At 42.5% G+C, this 25,295-nt stretch overlaps 1 protein-coding gene across 6 annotated transcripts in view; it reads left to right on the forward strand.

Annotated features, from left to right (window-relative positions):
- The window catches only part of LOC139239069 (WD repeat-containing protein 7), a 1,036,818-nt gene that overhangs the window by 164,436 nt on the left and 847,087 nt on the right, over positions 1–25,295 (forward strand). For all 6 annotated transcript variants that reach the window (XM_070867593.1, XM_070867585.1, XM_070867609.1 and 3 more), the window contains 3 exons: positions 8,832–8,979; positions 10,636–10,884; positions 24,268–24,488. In XM_070867593.1, the coding sequence (XP_070723694.1) occupies positions 8,832–8,979; positions 10,636–10,884; positions 24,268–24,488 (618 nt within the window). The remainder of the gene's footprint in view (positions 1–8,831; positions 8,980–10,635; positions 10,885–24,267; positions 24,489–25,295) is intronic.

Raw genomic sequence — 25,295 nt, forward strand, 5'->3', positions numbered from 1 at the left:
TGAGGAAGGAGCAGCGTAGGCAGCACATGCAGCACGTAACATTTAGCTAACCCAGACTCTGCCATTTGCAGGATTTACCCTCGATTGGAAAACTGGGACCAGCTTCTGCATTGATTGTTGGTCTTCTCCTTTGACATTTAATCATAAATGCTATCCTCTGCTCCACGGCTGTTAGTTGTAGCCTACTTGGCAGACCTCTTCCAGTTTGTGACCGTTCTCGGTTGATCTGTGACACCATCTTCTGCAAAGATGAAAATGAGACTTTTTAAAGAGAGGGTCCTTCTGAACGCACGTGCACACGCACGCACATGCACACACACTGATCACATTTACAGATGTTATTGCAGTGCATAAATATACATATATTTAAAAGCCCAAATAAATGTAAGAACTTATTACTTAAAATCACTGCTTGTCCCAGGTCCTGCCACTTTTTCAGCTGCGCACCGGTTCTTGGGGTGATGGATATTCCATTAAACTCAACTGCAATCTGGTCCCAAACTTTTGCGAGTACAGAGGGCTTGATTTTCTTTTTAGAAGCTCCCCTTGTTTTCAAGAAGTTCCCATCTACTCTCAATTAAGTCTACTCGGGACTCAGTTTTTTCCGTGATAAATCCCTTCGCCCTTACAGTTTCCCCTTTTCCATTTGTGGCCCTTTCACCTTCTCTGCGCCCATCCATTGCAGCCATCTTGTGTTCGAAGCTGTATTTCCTACCTGGAAATCCAGCTCTGCCACCAATAGATTCTCAATGGTGATCCACACAGTCCCTACACGTGCTGTGTTTTTTATATTTTGTACTGCGCATGCGGAGTTTTTTTTGTTAGTTTATATATTTTTGCGTATGTACAATTAGCTTTTTTTGGAGTGGATGCGCTGTGCGATTGCAGTGCACACTGAAAGCCCTGATCAGCTCAGGTACCGCCGGCGCCAGACGGTGCGCATGGTGGGAGAAAACTTAGGTTTTTTATTTTCAGCTCTGAGGGGCCAAATAAAAACGGGCGTCCAGGTAAGTGAGCGCCATTATTTTTTATTCGGGAAACTTGGGCCCTTAGTCCCTTGGATAATTGCTCTCATTTTTACCATTGTAATTTATTTTCATTATTGCAGATCTGGCTACAGATTTCTGTTTGTCTTAGCAGTAAAAAAATTTCAATTGTTCTAAAATTACATCAATGCCAGAAAGCCAACTCCCTTGCATTCAGCTCAAATAATGGAAACACAGACATTTTTTTAAATGTGCTCTGTTAATACGATTGATAGGGTGCAACATTCAGATCCTTAGCGCCCGTTTTTTCTCCCCCTCTCCCTCTTCCAGCAGCTTGACTTGCTCTGCGTTCCCTCTGTTCATTCTCTGAGTCTTGCGGTATTTCAACAGGAATTCCAACTCGTGCACCATGTCTGTCAGCAAGTCGTTTGGGCAGAAGAAGTCATGAAAAAGTCCTTCATCATGTTCAACACCTCTCCCTGTAGACTTCTGCAACTTGAAATAACTATAGAAAGCACCAAACACTTGTAGAATCGAACCAACAGCCAGACGAAATCAACCTGTAACTAACCTGTAATTAGTTAACGATCCCTTTTAATAGTGCTGATGGGAGGACCTTTTTTTTTTTACATACTCGTTCCTGGGATGCGGACGTCATTGGCAAGGCCAGCAATTATTGCCCATCCCTAATTGTCCTGAGAAGGTGATGGTGAGCTGTCTTTTTGAACTGCTGTCGTCCATGTGGTGAAGGAACTCCCACAGTGTTCGGTGGAGAGTTCCAGGATTTTGACCCAGCGACGATAAAGGAACAGTGATATATTTCCACGTCAGGATGGTGTGTGACTTGGAGGGGAACTTCAAGCTATTGATGCGTCCAACCTGGCTGCATGCTACAATCATGGAAATCAGCGGGCAGCACGAAGTTGTTGTGCTGCCTGCATCACATTGAATGGATGTGGGGTCATCGCGAATTGCGATCCCCGCGCCCGCTTTTGGGGCTATCAAATTTGGGGCTATCAAATTTAGGCCCTGTACTGTTAAGTGTTAATGAGGTGTATAGTGAATAAAGTTGTGGAACCATAGAATGTTTCATTCCAAAAATGGTTAATTCAACCCATCAATTCTGCTGTGTGTTTTTCTCCACATAAGCCACCTAATCTAATCATAGAATGGTTACAGCACAGTAGGAGGCCATTCGGCCCATCCAGCCCGTGCCAGCTGTCTGCAAGAGCACTTCAGCTAATCGCACTCACTCGCCCTTTCCCCGTAATCCTGCACATTTTTTTCCTTGATGTACATATCCAATTCCCTTTTGAAAGCTACAATTGAACCAGTCTCCAGCTGTTTTATAAAGGTTCATCATAACTTCCTTGCTTTTGTACTCTGTCTCTATTTATAAAGCCCAGGATTGCCTATACTTTGCTAACCGCTTTCGCAACCTGCCCTGCCACCTTCAATGATTTGTGCACATATACCCCCAGGTCTCTCTGTTCCTGTGCCCCCTTTGGAATTGTACCCTTTAGTTTATATTGCCTCTACTCGTTCTTCCTACCATTTCTCTGCATTAAATTTCATCACGTTGCACTTTTCTGCATTAAATTTCATCTATCACGTGTCCACCCATCCCACCAGCCTGTTTATGTCCTCTTGAAATCTATCACTATCCTCCTCACTGTTCACTATACTTCTAAGTTTTGTGTCATCTGAAAATTTTGAAATTGTGCCCTGTACACTGAAGTCCAAGTCATTAATATATATCAAGAAAAGCAGTGGTCCTAGTACCGACCCCGAGGGAATACCACTGTGTATCTTCCTCCAGTCCGAAAAACAACCGTTCACCACTACTCCTTGTTTCCTGTCACTTAGCTAATTTTGTATCCATGCTGCCACTGTCACATTTATTCCATGAGCTTCAACTTTGCTGGTAAGTCTATTATGTGGCACTTTATCAAACGCCTTTTGGAAGTCTATTTACACCACATCAACTGCATTGCCCTCATCAACTTTCTCTGTTACCTCATCAAAAATCTCAAACAATTAGTTAAACACGATTTGCCGATAACAAATCCATGCTGGTTTGACTTAATTAATCCACACTTGTCCAGGTGACTGTTAATGTTGTCCCGAATTATCATTTTGAAAAACTTCCCCATTACCGAGGTTAAACTGACTGGCATATATAGTTGCTGGGTTTATTCTTGCACCTTTTTTAAACAAGAGTGTAACATTTGCAATTCTCCAGTCCTCTGGCACCACCCCCATAATCAAGGAGGATTGGAATATTATGGCCAGTCCCTCCAAAATTTCTACCTTTTCTTCCTTCAGCATCCTAGGATGCATCCCATCTATTCCTGGTGACTTATCTACTTTAAGTACAGCCAGCCTTTCCAATACCTCCTCTTTATTCATTTTTATCGCATCCAGTATCTCAACTACCTCCTCTTTCACACTGACTTTGGCAGCATCTTCTTCTTTGGGAAAGACAGATGCAAAGTACTCATTTATTACCTCAGCCATGCCCTCTGCCTCCAGGTATAAGTCATCTATTTAGTTGCAAATCCTCTTACTATCCATTTATAATTTATATGCCTATAGAAGACCTTTGGATTCCCTTTAATGTCAGTTGCCAATATATTCTCATACTCTGCCCCTCTTATTTCTGTTTTCACCTCCTATTCAGCCTGGTTCTCACTTGTATTCTCAACCTGACATCTATCATACACCCCTCTTTTTCTGCTTCATCTTACTCTCTATCTCTTTTGTCATCAAGGGAGCTCTGAATTTTGTTGCCCTACCTTTTCCCTTGTTGGAATGTAACTCAACTGTACCCAAACCATTTCCTTAAAAGGCAGCCCATTGTTCAATCACGGTTTTGCCTGCCAATCTTTGATTCCAATTTACCTGGGCCAGGTCCATTCTCAACCCATTGAAATTGGCCTTCCTCGAATTAAGTATTTTTACTCTAGTTTGCTCCATGTCCTTTACCATAGCTAATCTAATTGGTATGACACTGTTACCTCAATGTTCCCTTACTGACACTTGCTCCACTTCACCCACCTTATTCCCCAGAACCAGATCCAGCAATGCCTCCTTCCTCATTGGGCCGGAAACGTAATGATCAAGAAAGTTCTCCTGAACACACCTCGGAAATTGTTCCCCTCTCTGTCCTTTACACTATTACTATCCCAGTCTATGTTAGGATAGTTGAAGTCCCCCATTATCACTATAGTTCTTGCACCTCTCAGTAATTTCCCGATAAATTTACTCCTCTATATCCACTCCTCTATATCCTTCTCACTAGTTGGTGGCTTATAGAATACACTTAGTCGTGTAATGGTACCTCTATTGTTTCTGAACTCCTATCAAAACGATTCTGTCCTTGACCCCTCCAAGACATCCTCTCTCTCCAGCACTATAACATTGTCCTTAATTAATACTGCCACCCCACCTTCTTTTCTTTACTTCCCTATCTTTCCTGAATACCTTACATCCAGGAATATTTGGTACCTATTCCTGCCCTTTTTTGAGCCAGGTCTCCGCTGTTGCCACAACATCAGGACTGCCATCGAAGGACTGCCAATGATGATGATATTTCCATATTGCTATTTGCGTCTGCAGTTCACCAACCTTATTTAGCATGCCTGTCCTGCACAGTCCTCAAGCTCATTAATGGCCCTATTTCCAAGCAACTATCTAACACTTTAGAAAAATAATTTATGGACTCTGCTTTAACGATGATTTGTGGCAGAGAATTCCACATTCTAACCACCCTCCATAAAGACATTTCTTCCTCACCTATTTAATTCCTTTTGTTGTTTTAAAGTTGTACCCATGCATTGCTGTATCATCAGCTGGTGGAAACAATCACTATTTACTTTTTTTTGACTCTTCATAATCTTGAAGATGTGTGTCAAGTTCCCCATAACTTTCTCAGCTTGAGAAAAAACTCTTAACTTCTCGTCTGTCTTAGTAACTGTAACCCATCATTCCTCATAATGAGTGAATATTTGCCGCACTGTTTCCATTGTTCTTGTATCTTGATCATGGAAGGGCAATGTGGTTTTATTAAAAAGTTAAAAATTGAACAGCTGCAAAGAATTTGAATAGTCTCAAACAAGTGCATGTGTCCCGTTTATCACAGTCTATCTTTAATTACAGAATGCACTCCCTCACCCTCACACAGAAATATCAAGAAAATTAAAATACAAGCCTTTGCAAGGGTTCAATAAACAAATTTTCACTTTTTCTGCAGCACTTTTTAAAATGGCTGAGTGCCAATGTTTCCTTCACACTGCCCATGCGCGAACGCTCCAACGCGCAGGGTTGCCGGCACGAAAAAAACTCATTTAAATTGTACCCGCCCCCTCCTACTTACAAAATCGGCGCGAATGATAGGCTCCGCCCCCTGTGCGCCGCGCCAAGCAGACATCGAGCTGCAAAGCGCTCGAGAATAGCGCGTTTTTTTTCAGGCGCCGTTTTCGGAGCTGGGCGCCCGTTTTGCCGCGTGTGGAAACTTGGGGCCATTATTTGTACGTGAAGCATGTTGTGATTAAATATTCTGTGACAAATAGAAAACAACAGATTTTTTCCTAATTGTGAATTGTTTTAAAATACAAAATCTCTGATGTGTTAGAAACATACCAGCTGTTTGTCTTGAAGCCTTTTTACGACAATCCTAGTGATCAATAGGTCATTGTGTATATATTAGCAAGGTTGTCTGAAGATGTTTCTATAGGTTAAAAAGTTCATAGCTGAATTGTAGGTTTGCTGCTGCTTGCATTCGTGGCTATTTCTGGTGAATTTATACCCTGCTTTTTTAGCTCTGTTGTATTTTTTTTCAAAATGCTTATGGGTTTGTGGACCATTATAGAGCTGAGAATTTTTTTCAATGTTCTTTAACCTGTATTTTGTGCACATGGAGCTGATTTTGTGTAACTAATCTTGGTGCAAAGTAACAATTTGTTTCAATTTCTAGGATTTCAAAATTGCACCACAGGATAATGCTGTACTAATGTCCCCTTCAAGTCGGAATTGCTAAACCCCAGGAGTGAAGTCTCTTTCCTGGATTTCGCCTCTTTGTACTTAATTACTTGGTTTATTTATTGCTATATTCCAAGCACTTTGCTATGCTATCTATCACCTGTTCAACTCATCTAGGTTCCCATGACCTATATTTAAAGGATTGAGTAAATTAAGTCTTGTTTAGACATCAGTGTTAAATTGGAAAGGATAATGGAGGGAGTGGTCTTTTCCACACAGTATTCAGCAACAGTGGGCTCAAGTTTTGGCCTAAGTTGCTCCTATTTTTTTTGGAGCAACTAGTTTAGAATGGAGCATCTTAGAAATTGCAATTCTCGGCATTTAGTTTGTTCCCGTTCTAGTGAGTTAGAATAGTTTAATTGTAGAACAGATTTTTTTCCAAAAGGGGGCGTGTCCAGCCACTTACACCTGTTTTGCAAGTTTAGGCAGCGAAAACTTAGTCCAAACTAACTTAGAATGGAGTAAGTGTAGATTTTTGTACGCTCAGAAAAACCTTGCCTACACTTATAAATCAGGCGTAGAGAATGAGAGATGGGGTGGGGGGGTTTACAAACATTAAACACTTCACTTTTACAAATAAAGAGCCATCATCAATAATAAATGATAAATAAATCAATAAATCAACCAATAAAATAATAATAAATCAATCAATAAATAAAAAATTAAGTTTCTACTCACGGACTGCAGCACCGGGAGCCCTCCAACAGCGTGCTGGGACAGGCCCCCCACATGTGTGTCTCTCTCTGTCTCGCTCTCTGTCAGTATGTCTCTCTCGCTCTGTCAGTGTGTCTCTCTCTCTCTGCCAGTGTCTCTCTGTGTTCTGTGTTTCTGACAGCGAGGGGGGGAGGGGAGGGGGGAAGGGAGAGGGGAGGGAGTGTGGGCGGGGGGGGGGGGGAAGGGGAGAGGGATCTGAACGGGCCGCGCCGAAGACGTCGGGCAGGGGTGGGCCCCGCCAAGGACATAGAAGCCGTGCCGGGCCGCCGAAGACTTCGGGCGGGCCCCGCCCCCAGCAAGAGGGCGGGCGGACCCCGCCGCTGATGACGTGGTGGGGGGGGGGGGGTGCGGAAGGAGAGAGGAAGAGAGAGGGGGGGGGGAAAGAGAGAGGTTGGGGGGGTGAGCAGGAGCTAAACGGTAAGGAGGAAGTGGGGGGGGGGCGGGAACGAAACCGGAGGAAGGGAGGGGGGGGACGCGGAAACTGAAGGGAGGGGGGGGATGGAGAAGCGGGAGCTAAACGGGAGGGAGGGAGGGAGGGAGGGAGGGCCGAGTCCGATCTTCTCCCTTGCAGCCCATTCGAGCTTCGGGCCCCTCCCACACAGCCTCGGGACTACTGCACATGCGCGCGCACACTCGTGCGCATATGCAGAGGTCCCGGCACTGTTTTCAGCGCCTGGACCTGGCTTCGCTCTCCACGCATTCTGCTGCGCTGCGCCAAGGGTCCGGATCGAACAGACGGAGGGGAGAATACCAAGGTAAATAATAGGTGCTGTTTCTGTTCTTAAAAAGTCAATGAACCACACGGAGATGTGCCGTTCTAACCCTGGGGGCAAACTTGGGCCTATTGACTTGCCATTGCATTTTATAATGTTTCCTCCAAAGGTCAGTGGTAACTTCATTGTGTTAGACATTTTAACTCTGTAGAAAGCAAGCATTCACCCGGCACTATTTGGACATGTGTGTGAAAACACCAACATGCCACCCCAGATACCCAAGAATCTTATCAAAAGTTATAAAAAAAACTTTATTGCAACATCTTTCTTAATACAATTATTTTACTGTTGAATTTTAATAGGTCTGAATTTATACCACAGATATTGAAAGTTACATATTTTAAAGTTTATTAAGCAAGAAGAAAAATCCCACGATATCATTTAAACTATTTTATACTAAGAATTAATTCAAAAATACTGTGTCTGTCTGGTGAAAGCCACATTTTAAAAATTCTAAGGAAGCTAAAAACCTCACTCTATGTAACTGCATAGAAGTTACAATGCAGAGACAGGCCATGTGGTCCAACCTGTCCATGTTGGCATTTGCTCGCCACGTGAGACACTTGTTCTAATCATATTTACTCACCGTGTTCTCAAAACCCTTCAACACTCTTCATTCATCCACTTATCCAATGTAATCTTGAATCTTGGCATCGTTTCTGCCTCAACGACTAACCCTGGGAGTGAATTGCAGAACCTTAAAAGTCTGTGTAAAGACGTTTCTTCTATCCTCCGTTCTAAATCTTTTACATTAAATTTTATGTCTATGGCCTTTTGTTCTTGACCCCGCAAATAATCAGCTTCTATCGACTTGCCCATCCTTTCATAATTTTAAACACTTCTATCATATTGCTCCCTTATTTGCTTTGTTCTAATGAGTTTTCAAGTCTTTCTTCATTTCTTTATTTCTATATAGTGGGCAGAAGTCTGTAGTTCAGTAGATTTTGGAGGTGGCGGGGGAATCCGAGGACGTTATTTTCTCAAATAAAAGTGCAGAAAAACCGTTGTTTAAAAAATATTTATTTTGCTATAGTCATGTTAAGTAACAACTAGAACTAGCTACTGCACAGTTTGGTTCTGCAGCTTCTGAAGTGTATTCTAATTTAACATTTTTAAAACTGATATATTGAGTCCTTTACAGAGCTTTTCACATTTACTTCACGAGACATAGATCACCTCCTGGCTGTGCAAATCTTTGCTTACTTTTCATTTTTCTATATCTGGTGATTGAGCTTTATAAGTAATGAGTGTGGTGGAAACTAACTGTTCAACTAACTGTGCTGAATGGAACTGTCCTCCTTGTTTTGTAATATTGCAGCTTCTCATCTGCCCACCTGTCACACGATTCTTCTATGGTCGTAGAGAACCCTTCCATAAACTGCTGATTCAGGGAGATTCATCAGGGAGACTCTTGATATGGTGTATTCCTGAAACAGATGACTTGCCTCAGAGAGGTACTGTGCAAGGTAAGATACTTGCACCGAGTACTTATTAATTCACATACTTGTCTTTGTCCAGGAAGATGTACAATGCTCAAGTATAGTACAGCAATCTTTTGTACCATGCTGGTTACTGTCTCAATCCTACTTGGTGATTATATAACCCTAAATGTACCTAAACAACCTAAGTCTCAGTTTGGATAGCCTTAGTAGACATGTCAGTTCTGAAATTTAAGTTTGGGAAATCATAGGAGAATCAGTCTTTCAGCAACCTTAATTCATGATGAGAGATGTGCAGAGAAATCTTCAGATAGCTAAATAGCTTGTTTATGCCCAGTTACACATGATTGGGATTTAGTCCTTCAGGTTTGTTCCTCTTACATTTTTGCTTATGTGGCTGTCCTCAAAATAATTTTACAAAAATATTAGAACAAAAACCATTTAACGCTTAAATATTCAATGGTGTCCGGACACTATTGGTGTGGGGAACAAAACATTCCAAAATTTATGTGCTGTGAAAATGATTGGATAATGTACTCTTTCCTGTTGGATTGTGAGATTCTTCATCTTGGTGGTCACCAGAAAAATAAGTTTCAATTGAATTGACAGCTTGGCTTTTAGGTGCATAATGTGGTCGAGGACTCCTTTGTTGACTGGTACATGTTTATGCCCTTTTGCTTCTAATCAACTGCTAGTAGGCACTGCGATTGTGCCAGACTTCTTGCTACATAATTTTCGCTTCCAACCTTGTCCTGCATTTTGTCCAAGTCATGCATCTGACCAAAGAGAGTAACTCTTCATTCAGAAGGGAGTATCACGAAGAAGCGTGTCCTCGACCTGGTTGTATCACAAAAATCTGGTTGCATTACTGATCTTTACACACCTTTTTGAATGTGACAGCAGGTATTTCACTTCAGTTGTTTGACATGAAAACTTGTTCATGCATTAGGGTAGAGGATGCTGCCAAAATGAAATTAAAAACCGAAAATGCTGGAACCACTCAGCAGGTCAGGCAGCATCTGTGGAGAGAGGAAGAGGTAGGGTTTAATGTTTCACCTTTTGAATCGACTTGCAACGTTAACTCTGCCTTCCTCACTCCGCAGGTTCTGGCTGATCTGCCGAGTGCTTCCAGCATGATCTGTTTTTATTTCCGATTTCCAGCGTCTGCCGTATTTTGGGTTTCGTTTTGTTGTCAAAATGTGTTGTCTTTTGTGGTATCCCAGGGTTAAATATGGCTAACAGTTAAAATGAGTAGTGGAAGAAGAGAAGAATAATTCAGGAATTGGATTCAATTACTGGAAGTTGTGCACACAGTTTTCTGCCCCTGATTAAGTACCAACATAACGTGAACTTTTACTGTTCAAAATTCACAAAATAAAAATTCAAACTTATTTCTAAAATATTTTTACTGGCTTTTTAAAAATTACTATCATAGAATGTACATCTCAACAATGAGGCTGAAATGAATTTATGGCTACATATAATTCTCTAAATTCAGCACAGATTTTCACAACTGCGATTATTTTTGTCTCTTCCGTAAATGTAGGTTTATTTAATCTGAGTTTGTTGTGACAAAAATGCAGCTGTTGAAGAGGTTAATAAAGTGAAAATCCCCTCCTATCTAGGACACCAAATTTACTGTGCCTTATGTATTATGTATTGCATTGCAAATTGCCTTCACAGAGTTGAAAGTCACCACTTCTTCATGCTTGCAAGATACATTTGATCATCTCATTCCAAGGCCTGCTGGAATTATAGACCAGCTGAGTGCACTTCCTGGCAGTGAGGAGCCTTTGAAAGTGACAGCCAGCGTTTATATTCCCTCTCATGGACGTTTGGTATGTGGCCGTGAAGATGGCAGTATTGTTATTGTGCCAGCCACTCAGACTGCTATAGTTCAGCTACTGCAAGGGGAACACATGCTGAGACGAGGTAAAATATCTTCTTTGCTGTAGCTTGAATTTCATGCTGAAATGTCATCTCATAATAGATTTTTAGACAGGTATGATTAGATTTGTTTTCATTTTCAGAGCTGCTTGATTTCATATGATATAGTAAGTAAACATTTAGAAACCATGCATTGTGAAAGGTAAAGAACAGTCGAGTTCAGCAAATGATTGAAGGATGTACATTGTATTATCTGTCAAAAAGTGGATTGACTTATTGAACCTGATTGCCTTTTATTCCTAAAAATACTGGCACTTTTAAAAAAAAAAAAAAATATATATATATAATCTGAACTGGATCAAATGTGTTTCAAGTAAATATTGCACCTTACTAACTGATAGCTGACTTAAACCATTATTGGGTTGACTTCAGTATAGTCATAATTAGGGAGCCATAATCTCTTAATCTGTACTGTATTGGTCCTCAGATAGAACCAATGCAATCCTCTTCCTTTTTGCTGAGATGTGTCTGTCACATTGCAACATTATTTGACCATTTATCTACAGAAAGCATTTAAAAATAATAATTTCAACGGTTGTTTTAACCAAACTGTATTCTCAAAAATTCAAAAAAGGCACCTGGATGAAAGATGTTTCATATGCTTTATAGAAATGGATTTATCCATAGACTAAACAGTCAGGAAATAATTGGCTTGATGAGGTAATCAAAAAATATCTCGCACTTAATTATGTTTTTTAAAAAAAACCTGTGATTATAGTGCGTGTAGAAACATAAAAATTAGGTGCAGGAGCAGGCCATTCGGCCCTTCGAGCCCGCACCGCCATTCAATAAGATCGTGGCTGATCATTCAACCTCAGTACCCCTTTCCTGCTTTCACTCCATACCCCTTGATCCCTTTGGCCGTAAGGGCCATATTTAATTTCCTTTTGAATATATCTAACAAACTGGCCTCAACAACTCTGTGCGGTAGAAAATTCCACAGGTTAAACACTCTGAGTGAAGAAGTTTCTCCTCATCTTGGTCCTAAATGGCTTACCCCTTATTCTTAGACTGTGACCCCTGGTTCTGGAACTTCCCAGCAACGGGAACATTCTTCCTGCCTCAAACCTGTCCAATCCCATCAGAATTTTATATGTTTCTATGAGATTCCCCCTCATTCTTCGAAACTCCAGTGGCTACAAGCCCAGTTGATCCAGTCCCTCCTCATATGTCAGTCCTGCCATCCATGGAATCAGTCTGGTGAACCTTCGCTGTACTCCCTCAATAGCAAGAACGTCCTTCCTCAGATTGGGAGACCAAAACTGAACACAATATTCCAGGTGTGGCCTCACCAAGGCCCTGTACAACTGCAGTAAGACCTCCCTGCTCCTGTACTCAAATCCCCTAGCTATGAAGGCCAACATACTATTTGCCTTCTTCACCGCCTGCTGCAGCTGCATGCCAACCTTCAATGATGTACCAGGACACCCAGGTCTCTTTGCACCTCCCCTTTTCCTAATCTGTCACCATTCAGATAACAGTTGTACATCCCTGTCTGGAGTAAAAATAAAACAGGGAAGATGGCTCAACCATGGCTAACAAGGGAAATTAAGGATAGTGCAAGATCCAAGGAAGAGGCATATAAATTGGCCAGAGAAAGCAGCAAACCTGAGGACTGGGAGAAATTTAGAATTCAGCAGAGGAGGACAAAGGATTTAATTAGGAGGGGGAAAATAGAGTATGAGAGGAAGCTTGTCGTGAACATAAAAACTGATTGCAAAAGCTTCTATAGATATGAGAGGAGAAAAAGATTAGTGAAGACAAACGTAGGTCCCTTGCAGTCAGACTCAGGTGAATTAATAATGGGGAACAAAGAAATGGCAGACCAATTGAACAAATACTTTGGTTCTGTCTTCACGAAGGAAGACACAAATAACCTTCCAGATGTACTCGGGGACAGTGGGTCGAGTGAGAAGGAGGAACTGAAGGATATCCTTATTAGGAGGGAAATTGTGTTGGGGAAATTGATGGGATTGAAGGCCGATAAATCCCCAGGGCCTGATTGTCTGATCAGTTCCTATGGACTGGAGGGTTGCAAATGTAACACCCCTTTTTAGAGGGGAAACGGGTAATTATAGACCAGTTAGTCTGACATCAATAGTGGGGAAAATGTTGGAATCAATTATTAAGGATAAAATAACAGCGCATTTGGAGAGCAGTTACAGGATCAGTCCAAGTCAGCATGGATTTGTGAAAGCATGCTCGACAAATCTTCTAAAAAATTTTGAGGATGTAACGAGTAGAGTAGACAAGGGACAACCAGTGGATGTGGTGTATTTGGACTTTCAAAAGGCATTTGACAAGTCTCCACATAAGAGATTGGCATGCAAAATCAAAGCACATGGTATTGGGGATAACGTACTGGTGTGGATAGAGAATTGGTTGGCAGACAGGAAGCAGAGAGTCAGGATAAATGGGTCCTTTTCGGAACGGCAAGCAGTGTCTAGTGGAGTGCCGCAGGGCTCAATGCTGGGACCCCAGCTCTTTACATTATACATTAATGATTTGGATGAAGGAATTGAGTGTAATATCTCCAAGTTTGCAAATGACACGAAACTGGGTGGCGGTGTGAGCTGTGAGGAAGACGCTAAGAGGCTGCAGGGTGATTTGGACAGGTTGGGTAAGTGGGCAAATGCATGGCAGATGCAGTATAATGTGGATAAATGTGAGGTTATCCACTTTGGTGACAGAAACACGAGGGCAGAGTATTATCTGAATGGTGGCAGGTTAGGAAAACGGGAGGTGCAACGAGACCTGGGTGTCATGGTACATCAGTCATTGAAAGTTGGCATGCAGGTGCAGCAGCAGCAGTGAAGAAGGCAAATGGCATGTTGGCCTTCAGAGCTAGGGGATTTGAGTATAGGAGCAGGGAGGTCTTACTGCAATTGTACAAGGCCTAGGTGAGGACTCACCTGGAATATTGTGTTCAGTTTTGGTCTAATCTGAGGAAGGACGTTCTTGCTATTGAGGGAGTGCAACGAAGGTTCACCAGACTGATTCCAGGGTTGGCTGCACTGTCATATGAGGAGGGACCGGATCAACTGGGCTTTTATACACTGGAGTTTAGAAGGATGAGAGGGGATCTCATAGAAACATACAAAATTCTGACGGCACGGGACAGGTTAGATGCGGGAAGAATGTTCCGGATGTTGGGGAAGTCCAGAACCAGGGGACACAGTCTTAGAATAAGGGGTAGGCCATTTAGGACTGAGATGAGGAGAAACTTCTTCACTCAGAGAGTTGTTAACCTGTGGAATTCCCTGCCGCAGAGAGTTGTTGATGCCAGTTCATTGGATATATTCAAGAGGGAGTTAGATATGGCCCTTACCGCTAAAGGGATCAAGGGGTATGGAGAGAAAGCGGGAAAGGGGTACTGAGGTGAATGATCAGCCATGATATTGAATGGTAGTGCAGGCTCACAGGGCTGAATGGCCTACTCCTGCACCTATTTTCCATGTTTCGAATATTCTGTCTTCCTGTTTTTGCCACCAAAGTGGATATCTCACATTTATCCACATTATACTGCATCTGCCATGCGTTTGCCCACTCACCTAACCTGTCCAAGTCAACCTGCCGCCTCTTAGCATCCTCCTCACAGTTCACACCGCCACCCAGCTTAGTGTCATCTGCAAACTTGGAGATATTACATTCAATTCCTTCATCTAAATCATTGATGTATATTGTAGATAGCTGGGGTTCCAGCACTGAACCCTGCGGCACCCCACTGGTCACTGCCTGCCATTCTGAAAAGGACTTGTTTATCCCGACTCTGCTTCCTGTCTGCCAACCAGTTCTCTATCCACGTCAATACATTACCCCCAATATCATGTGCTTTAATTTTGCACACTAATCTCTTGTGTGCAACCTTGTCAGCCTTTTGAAAGTCCAGATACACCACATCCACTGGTTCTCCCTTGTCCACTCTACTCGTTACATCCTCAAAAAATTCTAGAAGATTTGTCGAGCATGATTTCCCTTTCATAAATCCATGCTGACTTGGACCGATCCTGTCACAGCTTTCCAAATGGGCTGCTCTTTCATCTTTAATAATTGATTCCAACATTTTCTCCACCACCGATGTCAGGCTAACCGGTCTATAATTCCCTGTTTTCTCTCTCCCTTTTTTATAAAGTGGTGTTACACTAGCTACCCTCCAGTCCAAAGGAACTGATCCAGAGTCAATAGAATGTTGGAAAATGATCACCAATGCATCCACTATTTCTAGGGCCACTTCCTTAAGTATTCTGGGGTGCAGCCTATCAGGCCCTGGGGATTTATCGGCCCTTAATCCTATCAATTTCCCTAACATAATTTCCTGACTAATAAGGATTTCCTTCAGTTCCTCCTTTTCGCTCGACCCTCGAACCCCTAGTATTTCTGGAACGTTATTTGTGTCTTCCTTAGTCAAGTATTTGTTCAATTGTTCTGCCATTTCTTCGCTCCCCATTATAAATTCACCTGATTCTGACTGCAAGGGACCTACGTTGGTCTGCACAAAAGTTTTTCTTTTTACATATCTGTAGAAGTTTTTGCAGTCAGTGTTTCTGTTCCCTGCAAGCTTCCTCTCATACTCTATTTTCCCCCTCCTAATTCGATCCTTTATCCTCCTCTGCTGAATTCTAAATTTCTCCCAGTCCATGTAATCTATAAATGTCTGCCATTGCCTATCCACTGTCAACTCTTTAAGCATCATTTGCCAGTCTATCCCAGTCAATTCACGTCTCATACCATCGAAGTTACCTTTCCTTAAGTTCAGGACTCTAGTCTCTGAATTAACACTGTCACTCTCCATCTTAATAAAGAATTATGATCACTTTTCCCCAGGGGGCCTCGGACAACAAGATTGCTAATTAGTCCTCTCTCATTACACAACACCCAGTCTAGGATGGCCAGCTTTCTAGTTGGTTCCTCGACATATTGGTCGAGAAAACCATCCCTAATACACTCCAGGAAATCTTCCTCCACCACATTGCTACCAGCTTGGTTAGCCCAATCTACATGTAGAGTAAAGTCGCCCATGATAACTACTGCACCTTTATTGCACGCATCCCGAATTTCTTCTTTGATGCCATCCCCAACCTTTCTCTTACTGTTTGGTGGTCTGTACACAACTCCCACTCGTGTTTTCTGCTCTTTGGTATTCCGCAGCTCTACCCATACAGATTCTACATCCTCCAAGCTAATGTCCTTTCTTACTATTGCGTTAATTTCCTCTTTAACCAGCAACACTACCCCATCTCCTTTTCCTTTCTGACTATTCTTCCTGAATGTTGAATATCCCAGGATGTTGAGTTCCCAGCCTTGGTCACCCTGGAGCCATGTCTCCGTAATCGCAATTATATCATAATCATTAATAGCTGCCTGCGCGGTTAATTCATCCACCTTATTTTGCATACTCCTTGCATTGAGGCACAGAGGCATCAGGTTTGTCTTTTTAACACTCTTTGTCCTTTTAGAATGTTGCTGTAATGTGGCCCTTTTTGATTTTTGCCTTCGGTTTCTCTGCCCTCTACTTTTACTATTCTCCTTTCTATCTTTTGCTTCTGCCCCCATTTTATTTCCCTCTGTCTCCCTGCATTGGTTCCCAACCCCCTGCCATATTAGTTTAACCCTTCCCGAACAGCACGAGCAAACACTCCCCCGAGGACATTGTTCCTGTCCTGCACAGATGCAGACCGTCCGGTTTGTACTGGTCCCACCTCCCCCAGAACCGGTTCCAATGTCCCAGGAATTTGAATCCCTCCCTCTTGCACCACTCCTCAAGCCACGTATTCATCTCAGCTATCCTGCTATTTCAACTCTGATTAGCACGTGGCACTGGTAGCAATCCTGAGATTACTACCTTTAAGTCCTCCTTTTTAATTGAACTCCTAGCTCCCTAAATTCAGCTTGTCGGACCTCATCCCGCTTGTTACCGATATCGTTGGTACCTTTCTGCACCACGACAACTGGCTGTTGACCCTCCCCCTCCAGAATGTCCTGCAGCCGCTCCAAGATATCCTTGACCCTTGCACCAGGGAGGCAACATACCATCCTGGAGTCTCGTTTGCGACTGCAGAAATGCCTACCTATCCTCCTTACAATAGAATCCGCTACCACTATAGCTCTCCCACTCTTTTTCCTGCCCTCCTGTGCAGCAGAGCCAGCCACGGGGCCATGAACTTGGCTTCCCCTGGTGAGCCATCTTCCCCAACAATATCCAAAGTGGTATATCTGTTTTGGAGGGAGATGACCGCAAGGGACTCCTGCACTGCCTTCCTACTCCTGCCCTGCCTGATGGTCACCCGTTCCCTATCTGCCTTTGTAACCTTTACCTGCGGTGTGAACAACTCACTGAACGTGCTATCCACGACATCCTCAGCATCGCGCATGATCCAGAGTGAATCCATCTGCAGTTCCGGTGCCGTCATGCGGTCTAACAGAAGTTTCAGCTGGATACACTTCCTGCACACAGTCGTCAGGGACACTGGAAGCGTCCCTGATTTTCCACATGGCACAGGAGGAGCATGACATGGATCTGGGCTCTCTTGCCATGACTTAACCCTTAAAATAACCTAATTTGGCAACAATGCCAAAGGTTTGAGGTGGGGTGGCTCTGTTAATAAAGGATGATATCAGGGCAGTTGAGAGAGATGATATTGGCTCTAATGAACAAAATGTTGAATCATTGTGGGTGGAGATTAGAGATCGTAAGGGGAAAATGTCACTGGTGGGCGTAGTTTATAGGCCCTCAAATAATAACTTCACGGTGGGGCGGACAATAATCAAGGGAATAACTGAGGCATGTGAAAAAGGAACGGCAGTAATCATGGGGGATTTTAACCTACATATCGATTGGTCAAATCAAATCGCACGGCGTAGCCTTGAGGAGGAATTCATAGAATGCATATGGGATTGTTTCTTAGAACAGTATGCTACAGAACCTACAAGGGAGCAAGCTATCTTAGATCTGGTCCTGTGTAATGAGACAGGAATAATAAACGATCTCCTAGTAAAAGATCCTCTCGGAATGAGTGATCACAGTATGGTTGAATTTGCAATACAGATTGAGGGTGAGGAAGTAGTGTCTCAAATGAGCATACTATGCTTAAACAAAGGGGACTACAGTGGGATGAAGGCAGAGTTGGCGAAAGTAGACTGGAACTACAGACTAAACGGTAGCATAATTGAGGAACAGTGGAGGACTTTTAAGGAGCTCTTTCATAGTGCTCAACAAAAATATATTCCAGTGAAAAAGAAGGGCGGTAAGAGAAGGGATAACCAGCCGTGGATAAACAAGGAAATAAAGGAGAGCATCAAATTAAAAACCAATGCGTATAAGGTGGCCAAGGTTAGTGGGAAACTAGAAGATTGGGAAAATTTAAAAAAACAGCAAAGAATGACTAAGAAAGCAATAAAGAAAGGAAAGATAGATTACGAAAGTAAACTTGTGCAAAACATAAAAACAGATAGTAAAATCTTTTACTGATATATAAAACGGAAAAGAGTGACTAAAGTAAATGTTAGTCCCTTAGAAGATGAGATGGGGGATTTAATAATGGGAAATGTGGAAATGGCTGAGACCTTAAACAATTATTTTGCTTCGGTCTTCACAGTGGAAGACACAAAAACCATGCCAAAAATTGCTGGTCACGGGAATGTGGGAAGGGAGGACCATGAGATAATCACTATCACTAGGGGGGTAGTGCTGGACAGGCTAATGGGACTCAAGGTAGACAAGTCCCCTGGTCCTGATGAAATGCATCCCAGGGTATTAAAAGAGATGGCGAAAGTTATAGCAGATGCATTCGTTATAATCTACCAAAATTCTCTGGACTCTGGGGAGGTACCAGCGGATTGGAAAGCAGCTAATGTAACGCCTCTGTTTTTAAAAAAAAAAAGGGGGGCAGACAAAAGGCAGATAACTATAAGCCGGTTAGTTTAACATCTGTCGTGGGGAAAATGCTTGAAGCTATCATTAAGGAAGAAATAGTGTGACATCTAGATAGGAATAGTGCAGTCAAGCAGACGCAACATGAATTCATGAAGGGGAAATTATGTTTTACTAATTTACTGGAATTCTTTGAGGATATAACGAGCATGGTGGATAGAGGTGTACCGATGGATGTGGTGTATTTAGATTTCCAAAAGGCATTCGATAAGGTGCCACACAAAAAGTTACTGCAGAAGATAAAGGTACGCGGAGTCAGAGGAAATGTATTAGCATAGATAGAGAATTGGCTGGCTAACAGAAAGCAGAGAGTTGGGATAAATGGGTCCTTTTCGGTTTGGCAATCGGTGGTTAGTGGGGTGCCACAGGAATCAGTGCTGGGACCACAACTGTTTACAATATACATAGATGACCTGGAAGAGAGGACAGTGTAGTGTAACAAAATTTGCAGATGACACAAAGATTAGTGGGAAAGCGGTTTGTGTAGAGGACAGAGAGAGGCTGTAAAGAGATTTAGATAGGTTAAGCAAATGGGCTAAGGTTTGGCAGATGGAATACAGTGTCGGAAAATGTGAGGTCATCCACCTTGGGGAAAAAAAATCAGTAAAAGGGAATATTATTTGAATGGGGAGAAATTACAACATGCTGCGGTGCAGAGGGACCTGGGGGTCCTTGTGCATGAAACTCTTTTTGGATCCTTGTGCATGAAACTCTTTTGAGTCCTTGTGCATGAATCCCAAAAAGTTAGTTTGCAGGTGCAGCAGATAATCAGGAAGGCGAATGGAATGTTGGCCTTCATTGCGAGAGGGATGGAATACAAAAGTAGGGAGGTCCTGCTGCAACTGTTCAGGATATTGGTGAGGCCGCAGCTGGAGTACTGTGTGCAGTTTTGGTCAACTTACTTAAGGAAGGATATACTAGCTTTGGAGTGGGTACAGAGATGATTCACTAGGCTGATTCCGGAGATGAGGGGGTTACCTTACGATGATAGATTGAGTAGACTGGGTCTTTACTCGTTGGAGTTCAGAAGGATGAGGGGTGATCTTATAGAAACATTTAAAATAATGAAAGGGATAGACAAGATAGAGGCAGAGAGGTTGTTTCCACTGGTCGGGGAGACGAGAACTAGGGGGCACGGCCTCAAAATATGGGGGAGCCAATTTAAAACCGAGTTGAGAAGGAATTTCTTCTCCCAGAGGGTTGTGAAACTGTGGAATTCTCTGCCCAAGGAAGCAGTTGAGGCTAGCTCATTGAATGTATTCAAATCACAGATCGATAGATTTTTAACCAATAAGGGAATTAAGGGTTATGGGGAACGGGCGGGTAAGTGGAGCTGAGTCCACGGCCAGATTAGCCATGATCTTGTTGAATGGCGGAGCAGCCTCGAGGGGCTAGATGGCCTACTCCTGTTGCAAATTCTTATGTTCTTATGTTTCTTACTGACAAGATAAGGAAAAAAGAAAAACTACTCACCAATCAACCAGCCAATCACTTACCTCTTGGCTGTGACATCACACTTAGTTTTCTTTTCCTCCCAGGTCGGGGAGTCAGTACTGGTGGGGAAAACAAGACAAAGCAACACCTCCCGTTCCCACTTGCCCTTAAAACTCTCCCACTTACCAAACTCTTACCTTTGCACTCTGTGCAGGTCTGCACAAAGCCCTCTCTTTTTATACTGTTTCTAGCTGACTCACCACTGGCCTGTTTATGGGAACCAGCTTTTACTAACTAGCCAATTAACTAAGCTAGCTTGCTTGTTTGTCTCTGCTTAAATCTACAAGAATCCTATCTGTTTAATATTTCCGTTTTACTTAAACTTGTAATCCTATTTCATCTTTAGAAGCTACTAGAAATTGTCACTAGTAATTTACACCAACCTTGAAATGGTTTAAAAGGGATTAATCCTAAAAACTCTCCCACTTACCAAACACTTACCGTTGCACTCTGAGCTCCTGCTGCACTCCGTGTAGGTGTACAGATAGGAGGAGAAAGTATACGGTGGTCGGTGGGATCAGAGTGGGCAATCTTCTTGAAAAATTGTAAGACTTTGAGAACACTTGGACTTTTAAACAGAGCTGTGAAAGATTTAGACAGGTTTAAGAGTCAGAAATGCTGAAATGACAGTTAGAAAACATCTTGTTCAACTCAAGGAAGTTGACCCACTGATGTGAGAAGCATGATGTATTTATTATTTTATATTATGTAAAGGTAAATTGTGCTCATTGAACTGTGAATCTCATTACCAGGGGTCACAGTCTAAGGATAAGGGGTAAGCCATTTAGGACCGAGATGAGGAGAAACTTCTTCACCCAGAGAGTGGTGAACCTGTGGAATTCTCTACCACAGAAAGTTGTTGATGCCAATTCACTAAATATATTCAAAAGGGAGTTAGATGAAGTCCTTACTACTAGAGGGATCAAGGGGTATGGCGAGAAAGCAGGAATGGGGTACTGAAGTTGCATGTTCAGCCATGAACTCATTGAATGGCTGTGCAGGCTAGAAGAGCCGAATAGCCTGCTCCTGCACCTATTTTCTATGTCTTTGTTTCTATATTAGACCATTGTTCTGTATATTCATTCGGTGTAAAATAAAGCAGCTTTACAATTCACCCCTCGGGTACTTTGTTCCCCAATCCCTACCTCAACCCATCACTACTCTTCTGTCTTTCTGCTCTCCTGCAGCCATCCCCCCCTTTATTTAGTCTTAATTTACCCTCTGTGCCTCTCTAGGCATTCTCTGAAAGACCCTTGAAGCACCTGTCACTGCCTCCTTATGAGCAGCAACCACAACGTCTTCATTTTCCCCTCTCGTGAACTTTCGTCCAATGTGTTGGCTGAGGGCTTATCTTGCCAATCTTTGATCCTCCTGTTCCCTTGGACTCTGCCAACGGATCAACAATCACTACCCCTCTGCATTTCTCTCCAGAATGCCCATTCACTCGCAAGCAAGGTTCTTGCCATCCACCACCTTATTGTGGAAAATTGCATTGATTGAAACTTGGCTGGCACGTGGTGATGCCTTGCCCCTTGCCCCCTGCCAAAGCTCTTCTGCACCTGCCCATTTTTTCTACCACCCACTCCACCTAAACCATAACAGTGGTTGTGTGGCCCTTGGCACCAACTCGCATCATGTTCTTATCCGATCTCCTCTGGTACCTTTTCTTCCTTTGAGCACCTCACCTTTTTTCACCTGTATCCTTGAAAATTATTATTGTGTACTGTCCCCTCCCATCCCCACCTGAGTTTCACCCCGAGATAGCCTTTGCACTGAGCAACTTGTTATCCTCATTAATTTCAATCTCCACCTCAGCTACCCTTGCCCTCGCTTCTCTGAATTCACTTCGCTCTTTACCTTCCTAAAACTCTCTCTCGACACAAACTCTCCCTCGATAAAAACTCTCTGACCCATATTTTTGGCCACCCTCTTGACCTTGCTTTCCCTCTACTCCCTTGGTCTCATCACAGAGAAGATTATCTATGACAACTTTTTTTCTATCCCTTTCCAACATCACTTGCTTTTGCATCCCCCATGGAAAAAAAACGGCTCCCAGCCGTGTAGCCTTTGGCTTTAAGAACAGAAGAAGTAGTAGCAGCAGGAATAGGCCATTCGGCCACTCAAGTCAGCTCCACCATTTAATGAGATCATAGCTCATCATCTACCTCAAATCCACTTTCCTGCACTATTCCCTTATCCCTTGATTCCCTTAATATCCAAAAATCTATCGATCTCTATCTTGAAAAAACTTAACAACTGAGCCCCTACAACTCTCTGGGGTAGAGAATTCCAAAGATTCACCATTCTCTGAGTGAACAAATTTCTCCTCATCTCAGTCCTAAATGGCCGACCCCTTATTCCATTAGTCACGTTAGTTCTGCAGCCATCAATCTGCTCAACTACTTCCTCAACTCCACCTTTGATGATCTTGTCCCCAGAAAAATATTTACATTCCTCCATCCCTGTCATTCCCTCTGGTATTGTCCACATTTTTGCTCCTCCAAATCGAAGGGGCACAGACATGAGCATTTAGTCATCTATCATTACATCTGGCTGCACCACATCAAGCACCATCTGGCGTCACTCTCCTATGCTAAAACTGCTGTTTACTCCACGGTTATCCTGATTATAAACCGTGACTCAGTGGTTGAATTTTTGCCTCATTCCAGGAGTGGAGCACATAATCTAGGTCCACACTTCAATGCAGGATTGAGGAAGAGCTGCACTATTGGACGTACTGTCTTTTAGGGGTGTTGTCTTTTGGATGAGACATTAAACCAAGGCCCCATCTGCCCTCTCAAGAGCAGGGAAATTCTCCCCAGTGTCCTAGCCAATATTTAAACCTCAACAAGCATCACTATAAAAGAGTACCTGGTCATGATCTTATTGCTGTTTGTGGGACTCTGCTGTCTGCAAATTAGCTACCATGTTTCCGTACATTACAACAATGACTCCACCTCAAAAGTACTTCATTGGGTATAAAGTGCTTTAAGGTGTCCTGAGGTTGTGAAAGGCGTATATAAATGCAAGTTTAAAAAAAAAAATCATTCTTTGGTTGCACCCATCACTGTCCAGGCTAGCATTTTAGTCAACACCAAGTCAAGATCATCCGTCACCCCTGTGCGTTCTGACCTACATTGGCTCCCAGTTAAATAATGCCTCGATTTCAAAATTCTCATCCTTGTTTAAAAATTACTCCATGGACTTGCCCCTCCATATCTCTATAATCTTTTTCAGTCTCACAACCACACAAGATGTCTGCGCGCCTCAAATTCTGGCCTCTTGAGCATCCCTCATTATAACTGCTCAACCATCGGCGGACGTGGTTTCAGCTGCCTGGGCCCTAAGCTCTGGAACTCTCTCCCTAAACCTCGACGCCTCTCCACCTCTCTTTCCTCCATTTAAGACGCTCGTTAAAACCTACCTCGTTAAACAAGCTTTTGATCATCTGCCTTAATTTCTTCTGTGGCTTGGTGTCAAATTAACTGTTTGTCTGCAACACTGTTGTGAAGCGCCTTGGGACGTTTTACTATGTTAAAGGTGCTATATAAATAAAAGTTGTTATTTAGTGCCCATTCCTAGATGTCCTTGAGCAGGTGAAGGTGGCTTGCTAGGTCACTTTGCTGGTAACAGCTTTTTATATTTAATTTCCAGATTTTTTTTTTTAATAAACAAATGTGAAGCAGTATATTTTGGGCAAAAGACTAGATAATTTAGTTGAACTGGACCCAAAACAAAGTTCTCAGCATAGTGGAGAAACAGAGATATGTGGGGTTAAAGCAAGCAGTGCCAATGTGGAGCTGGCACAGGCATTGGCATGATGAGCCGCCTCCTATTCTGGATCTTCTGTAATTTTATAATTTTTTTTGAAGTGCATGATTTTCTATGAATTTGCGTGGAGGATGGATTTAAACATTTCTGTGCTTTAATTGATTTTTCATCAGGCTGGCCTCCCCATCGAACTCTTCGTGGCCATCGAAGCAAAGTGACCTGCCTGTTGTACCCACACCAGGTCTCGTCACGCTATGATCAGCGCTACTTGGTATCGGGCGGAGTAGATTTCTCTGTAATCATCTGGGATATCAATTCGGGGGAAATGAAACATATCTTTTGCGTCCATGGTGGAGAGATCACCCAACTGGTAGTTCCACCTGAAAATTGCAGCGTAAGTTCATTATAAAAGTATTAGAAATCACTTTTTAAAGTATTTACTCTTTGTGCTTAAATATTACGTCTCGCATTATGCGAATTGATAGTTCTTTCACAATTCCCATTTGTATATTGCAATGCAAATGTTAGTGCTCAAAGCGTATATTACTTTCTTTCCTGTAGATTTAACCGAGTAAGAGGTCAGATGCTGTGGATGGATTTAATATTTTTTCAGGACAGTTTGTGGAAATATTCTCCTAAAATGTTGAACTTTGACCTAAGTAAGCCAGTTTTCTAAACAGCCGAGTTTCTTTTGGATAGTAAAAATGTATCGATAGTGATTAACTGGGCCGACTCAGAATGATGAACTTTCAGATCATAAAACCTCCTAGAATTTAGTACTGCATTTTAGTTCTTGTTAGATCAAATATTTTTTACAAAATCTCTTTCCCTTATCAAGAATTCACAGTAGTAGACTTATGGAATAAATGACCAAGCAAGTCCATTGAAGTGGACAGGATGAGTGGATTAGAGAGTCAATTGGTGTGTTACTGGAGAGAGAAGGGGATAAATGGTGAGCAGGTGGCTCAAAGTAGTTGAGAAATATCAAAAGCAATAACTGCAGTGAATGTGAATAGAAAATATTTTGATTTTCAACCGAGTAAAAAGTGTCTAATACAAATTCAGAAGGGGAAGATCATGTTTGAACTTTTGAGGAAGTGACATCGACTTTTCCTGTAGTGTGGTATATCCCGACTTCCAAAAAGCTTTTGAAAAATGAAAAGCTACTAGTTAAGCTTAAAGATATCTGAATTCAAGGTAA

Source organism: Pristiophorus japonicus, chromosome 2 (assembly GCF_044704955.1).
Source record: "Pristiophorus japonicus isolate sPriJap1 chromosome 2, sPriJap1.hap1, whole genome shotgun sequence".
NCBI lineage: Eukaryota > Metazoa > Chordata > Chondrichthyes > Pristiophoridae > Pristiophorus > Pristiophorus japonicus.